The sequence below is a fragment of the Caenorhabditis briggsae genome (assembly GCF_000004555.2).
Source record: "Caenorhabditis briggsae complete genome, chrIII, whole genome shotgun sequence".
Taxonomy (NCBI): Eukaryota; Metazoa; Nematoda; class Chromadorea; order Rhabditida; family Rhabditidae; genus Caenorhabditis; species Caenorhabditis briggsae.
Window position 1 is genome coordinate 1,719,906 of NC_013490.2, and position 10,371 is coordinate 1,730,276.

Sequence of the window (10,371 nt, forward strand, 5' to 3'; positions counted from 1 at the left end):
CCCAATGCCCCCAAAATTGTTGTACCCTCCGAGTTATTTGCCGTGATTATCATTAAAAATTAGATAAACATTCACACGCAAATATTCGCGGGGAGCCGCGGGTGGCTCTTTTTTCCACCCGCCCAAATGGAAACCCTACCAATGAACTAATGATATATTTTCTACATATTTTTAATTGTGTTCTCTTGTTTTACATGGTAGTCGTAAATCAAATTAAATATTGTTAAAAGTTATTACTGAAATTTCTAAAAGTCATCTGGAGAACTTTAAAGACGTATAACTTTTTTTTCCAATTTTTTTTCGAAATTTCCGAGTAATATTATTTTGTAGCAAATTTTACAGAGCTTCAGAATGACATAATTGTATACTTTCGGCATCAAAAATGAAGATTGTTACGCGCCTTTAAAGGTGGGGGGACATGAGATTTTTCGTAGTTTTTTTGTAGCTAGAGTATGCATTCTACCGTCACGGTGTACAACACTTAATGTCACTCTGCGTACAGCTGTCGTCCTCGCCTTTACGTATGCAATCGGGCGTACGCTTTCTCTTTGCCCGCCTGGCTCAGTCGGTAGCGGCGCCGCACCCTCAATCATCGCCCTCACAAGTTCAACTCCTCGAGGGGCATCTTTGAACGGAATTTCGAGAACATTATTTTTTTCACTTTCTTTTGTTTAAAGGCGCATAAATTCCTTTAAAATTTGAGGGAAGAATTCAAAGTGATATCATTTTGTAGCTAATTTAAGGAGCTTTCGAATGATATAAATGTCAATGTTTTAAGTCAAAAATGAACTTGAAAATGTTGAAAAAAGGTTTTATTGGGCTTTTTTTCTTCCATATCACAACCGCAAACCAAATGAATGATCCCAAAAGATACAAAACTAAAAATGGGTCCCGTATGGCACGGAATTGAGGGAAAGGGAAATTCGAAAAAAAAAATTTGAAAAAAATTTATTCAATCGGTAGTTTCATCATCGGTGTCGGAAGCCTCATACCAGAAGACGTCAGAGCCGGTGTCCATTTCGTTTTGCTGCAAAATATCAGTTTATTTTTAAGATTCTTCAACAATTCTCAAAGATTTGAATTTCTTGCGTTGAGAGCTTCAAAATGAGTATAAACATGGCTGGGACACGATGCTTTTGAGTTTTCCGACTTTAAAGGCGCATGGAGGTCCCGAAAAGGTCCTGAAAATCAAAGCTCAAGGAAAGTAGGTCATGGTCATACTCATTTTGAAGCTCGTAACAAGCTCTATTCAAATTTTCAACTTCCTAATTCTAAACTCACCTGCTCTGCCGGATTCTGTCGTCTTTGCTGTGCTCCGTTCGGCATTGGTGCTCGGCATATAAATTCCTCTCCGAAAAAGTAAGCTCCATGCTCACCGAGAGCAATAAACGTATTACCAGAATCCAAATGTCTTGGGAAAATTGGCATCGCTGATGGAACCTGAGATTTCAGATGACGAAGATATCCCATGACTTGACGATCAGCCAATGAGAACACTCGGAACGTTGAATTCATATTCTGCCACGTGGCAATTGTCAGCGCTTGTGGATTCTCTCGAATTCTCTCGGTTAGTGTGAATTCGCCAATTTCTTCAAGCTTCTCGGCGGTGACTCTAAGCAATGAGGAGGATGGGGGTGTTGGTGGACGGAAAATCTGGAAATAATGTAGCTTTAAAATAAGTTAATGATTGTGAGATTTCATTTTTTGAATTTAACTCGCTGAGAGCTTCAAAATGAGCCTAGACACGACTAGGCTCCGCCCACTTTGAGTTTTACGACTTTAGAGGCGCATACGGGTCCCGAAAAATGAAATTCATGGAAAGAAGGGCATGTTTATACTCATTTTGAAGCCCGTAACAAGGGAAAATTGAATACTGCAGCTTTAATTGAAATTGTAACAAATTTGAATGAGTTACGGTAGTTTTACTAGCTCGAGGACTCTGTTTAAAGGCGCCGAGGATACCTGAAAAATGGAAATTCAGAAAAACCTTGTTTTTGTCATAACTCGGCCTAATTTTGAAATTTCTACAAAATCTTCAAATTTTCCAATTTATCACAACAAGAGCTTCAAAATGAGTATAATCATGACCTACTTTTCTTGCTTTTCGATTTTTTGCGATTTTCCGAAACCCTATGCGCCTTTAAAGCGGAAAAAAAATTCAAAGTGGGCGGAGCCTAGTCATGTTTATACTCATTTAGAAGCTCTTAATACGGCAAACAAGAAATCCTACTTTTAATTTCATCTAATTCCAAATCCTAAAAGTTACGGTAGTTTTACTTTTTTGCACCTATGGTAAACATCTCACACATAATAAAAAGTGGGGGTCATGAATCATAATGGTATGTACTCCTATGACATTTGCACATCGTTATTCAAATGAGAAATATAGTGTTTTTTTTTGTGCTAGGTACCGTACCAGGTATCATTTGAATTTAGTAGGGGAAATTGTTTGAAAAATTTCGAAACTTTTTTTTCCAACTTTTGGGCAATTTTCTGATTTTAACGCTTTGATTTTATTTTATCCGTATTCACCGTTTCAAAAGCTTCAAAATAAGTATAATCATGGCCTACTTTTCTTGAATTTCAATTTTCAGGCCCTCTATGCGCCTTTAAAGTCCAGAAAAATCTGGAAATCCAAAATAGGCGGAGCCTGATCGTGTTTATACTCATTTCAAAGCTCTCACCTAAACTCAGAATTCCAGTTTTTATTAGCTCTAGATACAAATCAAACGAGTTACAGTACCTCCAATCCCTGCTGAACTTTCTGGCTCAACGCCACCATCATCGGTTGGATATTTTCAAATGTGGAAGATAGGTAAACAGATTGTTCAATGGATGATGTGGATGTGCATGGACCCTCGCTGAAAGAATAAAAGATATAATTGCTCATCCTTAAAAGGTCCCGTACCTCCCAACATTCTGCAAAACCTGTGTCATTTCTGAGATATTCTGTAGCATTTCGGCGATTACTGTATCCAAATTTGCGAAATCTTCGAAAGAGTGCCGGCGACCGACTGGAGGGTGTGCCTGGAAAATATTTGGGATTAAAAATCGCGAAAAATCTAACTCACCATTTGTCGATTCGGTCTGAGCTCATAAGATGGCGCAATACCAGCCGGAGGAGGAGCTTCTGACGAAGTGGGCGGAGCTTGTTGTCTTCTGGAGCCCATCGTCGTCTTTCGGTTGCTATGACGATGAGGAGGAGAGGATGGAGAGGAATTTGGAGTAGTAGCAGTGGTGTTGGCGGCTCTAGAATAATGAAAAATATGTTAAAATGAAAAGAGAGGAGGGGGGAAAGGGGTGAAATTGGAATGTGTGAAGAGAGAGAGAGAGAGAGTGATAGTTGCCTAGAGGGTTAGAGAGTGTAGGAGGTGGAGAGAGTGGTTAGAGAAAACCAAACTGCTCAGGAGATTAGAATCGATATCCTAATGCGGATTTTGGGGACGAAAATGACTCTGGAGTTTAGAACCAGTCCATCAAAATCCACAGAAGTACCTCGAGCCACGTTTATAGCTACAGTACCTTGAGTAATATTGTCCCAAACCATATGAAACTTAAATTTTCAAACTCAGCAAGATCAGAGCTTCAAAATGAGTATAACCATGACCTACTTTCTAAAATTTTAGGGCTACTAAGGAATCAAAAGTGGGCCAACTAACCCAAGAGCTTAGAGACACACTACAACTTGATTAAAGCTACCGTACCTCGATCAATTTTGATCCCTAACTTATAAGACTTTAATTGTTCCACTCAGCAAGATCAGAGCTTCAAAATGAGTATAGTCATGACCTACTTTTCTCAAATTTCGATTTCCAGACCTCTATGCGCCTTTAAAGTCGTAAGTTCCAAAATGGGCGGATTCTAGGCTTGTTTATACTCATTTTGAAGCTATGAACGTGCCAACTCCAAAAAATTTGGTTTCATAAGTTTCGGGGCAAAATGAAACGGGTTACGGTACTTTTAACCTTAGCTATGAGCTTTGTGGTTCAGAATTTGAAACTTGTACTTTTTCAGGTCCTGAAAATCCCAAAAATGGAATCTAGAAATGTCCCGAATTCAGTGAAATTGTAGTTACTGCCCTCGCTCAAACTCCATAAACATTTCCATAAATAAGTCACCCCCTTTTCTTGAGGGAGCATATGATGATTAGTTTTGCTTCACACGCACATACACACACCTTCTTCTTAGCAACCTTCCCTCCTTCAAATTAAAATGTGCCCCTCTCTCTCTCTCTCTCTCTCTCTCTCTCTCTCTTTCCACATGTTCTAATAGGAAAGGATACTAATGAAAAGAGGCTTCGGAAATGCGAGGAAATGAAAAGATTTAGAAAATAAAAGGGCTGAAAAGGTGTATGTATGTATAAGATTGCGAAATCAAGAGATTAAAGTATTGGAACCTCGTCTAGGGGAATTCAGAAATAGAAACTCTTGAGCTACATAGCAGGCCTGTGCGGCAACAAAAAATTTTCGGCAAATTCGGCAAATTCGGCAATTTTCGGCAACAATAGTTTGCGTCTCTTTTTTAGTAAAATCGATACGTAACTCACCTGAAAATGCTCCGATCAGGCTCAAAACTACAGAAAAGGTGTGTCATGCGTTTCCTAACAAAGCAACTACAAAAATTGGCAACTCAAAATCACATTTTTTATGCTAACTATTTTTCTTTAGCAATAGATAGTATTCCAACGGTTGAAAATATTTGTTCTGATTGTGAGTTATGAAAATAGTGTACTCAACTTGTTAGGCAACTCACGACACACGTTCTCTAGTGATTTTAGACAGATTGGATAATTTTTAGATGAGTTGCGACTCATGATATCTACTTTTCTCCTATGCTCACTAATTTGAAGCTCTTTTTTAGATCCGATGCAAGTATTTTTGATGATTATTGGGAGACATTACCTCTAAAATTCACTCTGAGGGATGATGGTGTTCAAAATTTGATTTTTCGAACTTCGAGTAGGGTTTCCATTTGGGCGGGTGAAGAAGCGGGCTACCCGCGCCCCCCCCCCCCCGCGCAATTAAATGCGTGTGAATTTTAATAACATTTTTAAGGATAATCACGTATTTTCCAAAAAAAACTGGGTTTCTCAAATCAAAAAACTACAAAAAAGATAATATTTTCCTCACGTAAATATTCGCGGGGGGGTCAACGGGGGGGACCGCGGGGGGTAAGCCCCCCGGGTAGGTGCGGGCGGGTGAATCGCCCCCCAAATGGAAACCCTAACTTCGAAATCATTTTTTTTGATTGAAAAAATTGTGAAAAATCTCTAAATTCAAAAAAATTTCAGTTGCCGAATTCGGCAATTCGGCAATTTCGGCAATTTCGGCAATCGGCAATTTGTTGCCGCACAGGCCTGCTACATAGACTGTTGACCCTTGATGGACTCGGTCAAAAGTGTCTTACCGTTAATTTTAGGCTTTTGTAGATCAATTTTAAACAAATTTCCCGTTTTTCACGCTCCAAACCTCAAAAACTAACCCCGAAACTCACTTTCTGCAACGTGCCATTTTTGGGACCTAAACTTGCTTGTGTTGTGTTTCCTTTGACGGTTTTGGTTACCTATAAATAATATGTTTTATAATAAAAGAAAGAGGCAAATACGCAAAAATGCGCAAAAAAGATGAATAAGCACAGGGTAATATGGCTCATAAAAATCACAAAAGGGACAAGGGGCAAGGTCCCTTATTTGAATAGAAACCACAAAAGACAGTCGGGTGGTACGAAGAGAATTAAGAGAATTAGAGAAAAAGGAAAGAGGGAGAATTAAGAAAAGATAAGCTCGCCGAGCAATACAAATAACCGGTAAATATATAAGTGTTTGTGTGTGTGTACTTTTTGTGGTGAACCGTCTCAAATAGATATAAAGACAAGGAAGTGATTGGGATTGAAAAAAAGTGACCGAAATGACCTAAAATAGCAAAAAAAAATCTTAAAAATTGGATCGCAAGTCAGATTGTGAGGCACTACAGTATCCTGATAAAGAGGCCTGAAACAAAAGTTTGAAAATTTAAAAAATTTTGCACCACGAGAAAAATCGAACCCTGGACGTCAGATTAGTAGTTAGAAACTTCTAGAAAGTCTAAAGATACTCTAAAATTGCTCAGCACAAAAATAAAAAGAATCGACACTGGATGGAATCAAACTCGGGTCGTCAGATTGGTAGTTGAAAATCCCACTGCGCCATTTATGCAATTTTCAGGGAAACACTCAAAAACGACGGGAAATTGTGTTTTTTATTTGGAAAAAACAGTGTTTCTAGCCGTTTTGGTTATTCCAGATAAAGAGACGCAGAGAAGCCAACCACCATAGTTTCTTTGCGCCTCCACCCTGTCTCTCAAGACTCGACATGTCTAGTTAGCTTTGAAGACGCATATCTCTAAAACTACGGTAATTATCAAAATGATGTAAATTGTAAGAATATAGACAATATGCTAAGCATTAAATTAATATAAAAATCAAAACTGTATCTTGTTTGGTTCTAGAGATATACCACTTTGAAAATAATTAGCAGTCGCAATGAGAGCAGATAGATGGTGGCTAGATGGTAGCATATCTCCAAAACTACGGTAGCTATTAGAAAGGTGTAAATTGCAGAAATATAGGAAATTTTATAAGCTTTAAATTAGTATAAAAATCAAAACTATATCTTGTTGGGTCCTCGAGATATATCGCGTTGAAAATATTGAGCATTCGCAATGAGACCAGATAGATTATAGCTCCTCTTTAAAGACGCATATCTTCAAAACTACGGTAGCTATCAAAAAGTAGTTAAATTGCTAAAATATGAAAAATTTAACAATGTTTCAGCTAATACAAAAATCAAAACGATATCTTGTTGAGTTCTCAAGATATATTACCTACAAACAAAACTAGCTCAAAATAAGGATCTTTAACTTTAAAGGCGCATATCCCAAGAACCAAAAGTGCTAGAAAAATATGATAAACTGAAAAAATATGTAAAATTTTACGCTGAGCAATTTTGTAGTTGACCAATTTTTTCTAGCTAGCTTGGTTTCTGAAATATTCGTCTTTTCAGTGGGTGGGGGGGGGGGGGGTCTACAATCGAAGCGACTAATTAGGGAAATGGGAGAGACAAGAAAAGTAGGCGTTGTGTAAAATACAAAACGTCTTCTTCTTTTTTCGTCCACCTCATAAAATCTTATCACTCGTTTTCTTCTTCTTCTTCTTCTATTTCCGAAAATCAATCGATTACACTAGAAAGAAGAAGAGACGCGAGGACCTAATGCGAGGGATACTGTAGTTTGGGGCGCGCAGTACATTAGTCACACAGTCAGTATTGGTTTGTTTCTGTTGAAAAATAAGAGAAAAATAAAGAAAATGACCACTAAAAATTCCTGAAAACAACAACGATAGACAATAGGAAAATCAAACCGTGTGGTTTTTTTTTGTGTAAAGAAAAGAGAGAGAGAGAGAAAGGAGACGCAGAGAAATACAGAGAAATTACAGAAAAATGTTTTAGATAAGATAAAAGTGACAATTTTCGTGTGACAGATGATGGATAGGGTAGGAGACATGGCTTCAAAAAAACCGTATGACTAGAAATGTCTGGAAAGGGAAATGGGCTTTCAAAAAATTGGAAAATTGAAACTTTTTTCAAAAATTTCTCAAAAAAAAAGTTTTTCTTTTTCTTTTTTGTTTCTTCTAACTATTCTTGTATCCCGATCAGAAAAAAGTAGGTTACTATGTTTTGACACTATCCAATGTGATTAATTGCAATTAGATCTTGGAAGCAATTGAAAAAAAAAACTTTTCTTTGGAAAAAATAATTTTCCTGACAAGCAAAAAAACTGATAAAAAATATAAAAAGAAAGCGAACAAAGGAAACATATTTGTTCTTTTTTCCAATAATTTTTTTCTTCCTATCTCTTTTTTTTTTGTTCCTCTTAACTGACAAGTTACGGTCAGCGCGGACACCCAGACCCCAGCACGATCTGTTTGTTGTGGTCGAGAGGGGGCGGGCGAAAAAAATGACAAAAAAGATATATATTTGAATAGAGGTTTAGAAAAAAAAACTGCTTAAAATTCAGGTTGGAAAAGTGAAAAATAAGGAAAATCGAGTTAAAATGAAGAGGGTTACGGTAGCGCAAAGGAAATCGATTGTTGGGTTTAAAGGCGCATAGAGAAATGACCATTGAAAACTTTGAAAATTAGTGGTGATTATACTTATTTTTATGCTCTCGTAATGCTGATTCTAAAATTATACTTTTCTTCAAAATTGGAGCAAAACTAAGCAAGTTACGGATGTTTGAAGTCTAGAGTGGGACACTTTAAAGGCGCTTATAACTCAAAAACTACACAATTTTTTCTAACTTGGGACATGATTATACTCATTTTGAAGCCCAAATTATGCCAAATTGAAAATTATATTTTTCATCAAAATTAAACCAAAACTAAGCAAGTTACAATAATTTCAAAGTTACATTGGTCACATTAAAGGCGCATAGAGGTCAGCCAACACAAAATGATAATAACTGGGTCATGATTATACTCATTTTGAAGCCCAAATTATGCCAAATTGAAAATTATATTTTTCATCAAAATTAAAACAAAGCTAAGCAAGTTACAGTAATTTCAAAGTTACAGTGGTCACTTCAAAGGTGCATATAGCCCAGGAAACCCCACAATTTTTAACATCCTCATTTTGAAGCTCTAATTATACTTATTTCAAAAATATAAGTTTTATAGAAATTGGACTAAAACGAAGCAAGTTACGGTAATTTCTAGTTTGGAGTGGTCACTTCAAAGGCGCATAGAATCCAGATAACGCGAGAGTTTAAGAATGTTGGACATGTTTACACTAATTCAAAAGCTCTAGTTATACTAAGATCCAAAACATAGATTTGATCATGATCGGACTAAAACTAGCCAAGTTACAGTAATCTGAAGTCTAGAATAGTCACTTTAAAGGCGCATAAGACTCAGTCACCGCGATTTTTGTTTGAGTTTAGTCATGTTTATACTCATTTTGAAGCTCTAGTTATATCTACTTTAAAAATATAAAATTCATCAAGATTGAATCACAACTAACCAAGTTACGATTGCTCAAGTGCCTTCAAACTTCAAAATGTTCGATTCGGAGTTCAAAATCAAAATGAATATATAACATTCAGGAGAATATGGATCCAAGAAAAGTGTCGAAATATGGTCATCTAATCCTGGGTATTTATACCTAAACCTATTCCTTTTTGCACTAATTTCCGCCGCCGCGCAACCAAAGACACTAATTACCGTATCTCGAGCGGGAAATCTTCAAAGTGTGTCAAAAACGGTTCAACTAATTAAAACGACACTTTTTTCTTCATTTCGCGGAAATACATGGATACAAAACACATAAGGAAAATGATGAGGAAGCAATTCTTGAGGAGATGGTATAATTGGGGGTAGAAAGGTGGCGGTGGTGGTGGAAGGTGTGTATTTAGGCTCCGCCCACTTTTTTACTACGCGGGTGGAATAGATTGGCGGACAAGATAATGGACCGAGATACACACCGCAGAATGACCTTTTTGTGACCCGTTTGATAACATTATTACGAAAAATTTTGGGAATAAATGTACATAGAATACGTAATGTGTTAGGGGTTAGGTTTTATGATCTATGACGACCCTCTTGGGATTTTTTGGGGGAGGGGGACATTGTTCAAAGTACCGTAGTCGACCTGTTTTCGCTCCAATTTGAGTTTAATTTGTAGAATTGAGATTAGCAAAACTAGAGCTTCAAAATGAGTATAATCATCGCTATAGAAGGTAGAATCCAATTTTTCAAGTTTAAAGGCGCATGGTGCTTGAACTACCGTAAGTCGCGGTACAGTACCTTCTTCTGAGCTAAGTCGTTACGAATTAGCTTATTTTTTGGAAGCCTGGTTTTAAAATTACCGTAACTCAATCCATTCTGCTTCGGATTTCTTGAAACCTGTATTTTTGAATTTAACGAAGCTAAAGCTTCAAATGTTTGTAATCAAGTACTAATCTCATATGTGACTAGGATACTTCCTCCTCCAAGATAAAAACCTGGTTTTGTTCAAAAGATCCAAAATTAGAAACTTTGAAACCAATTTTTTAAAAAACCTGACTGCCTAGCTGACCTCTTCAGGGATGGATTATGATCAAGACTTGTTGCTTCACGAGTTGCGCAACTTCCCGTTTAGCCTCCTCCTCCTTTATTACTCTCGGCCTTGAACATTCTTTTGGGGTTGGTCCGTTTGATGGCAATCTCTAATTGAGACGTTTTAGATGAAGATCGCGGAGCGAAAAGTGTCCACGAGGGAAGATGGTCCTGTCAATAGGTGCGTGGAGGGGGGTCCTTTTGGCGGTAAGGGGATAAGGGAGGAGGACATGTTTTATGGGTTTA

General features: G+C 37.3%; 2 protein-coding genes across 2 annotated transcripts in view; one reads left to right on the forward strand and one right to left on the reverse strand.

The window, feature by feature from the left end:
- CBG00473 overlaps nt 1–360 on the forward strand; it is a gene marked incomplete at both ends in the record, with an annotated part of 5,599 nt that extends 5,239 nt beyond the window's left edge. The window contains one exon of the mRNA XM_045243415.1: nt 343–360. Within this exon, the coding sequence (XP_045091528.1) occupies nt 343–360 (18 nt within the window). The remainder of the gene's footprint in view (nt 1–342) is intronic.
- A 592-nt stretch (nt 361–952) lies between these two features.
- CBG00474 lies at nt 953–3,170 on the reverse strand (the record flags this gene model as incomplete). The annotated part of the gene is made up of 5 exons (XM_002640868.2): nt 953–1,027; nt 1,282–1,653; nt 2,744–2,861; nt 2,909–3,027; nt 3,072–3,170. 5 exons carry the CDS (start codon nt 3,168–3,170, stop codon nt 953–955), a joined length of 783 nt encoding a protein of 260 aa, XP_002640914.2.
- Between the last annotated feature and the right edge of the window lie 7,201 nt (nt 3,171–10,371).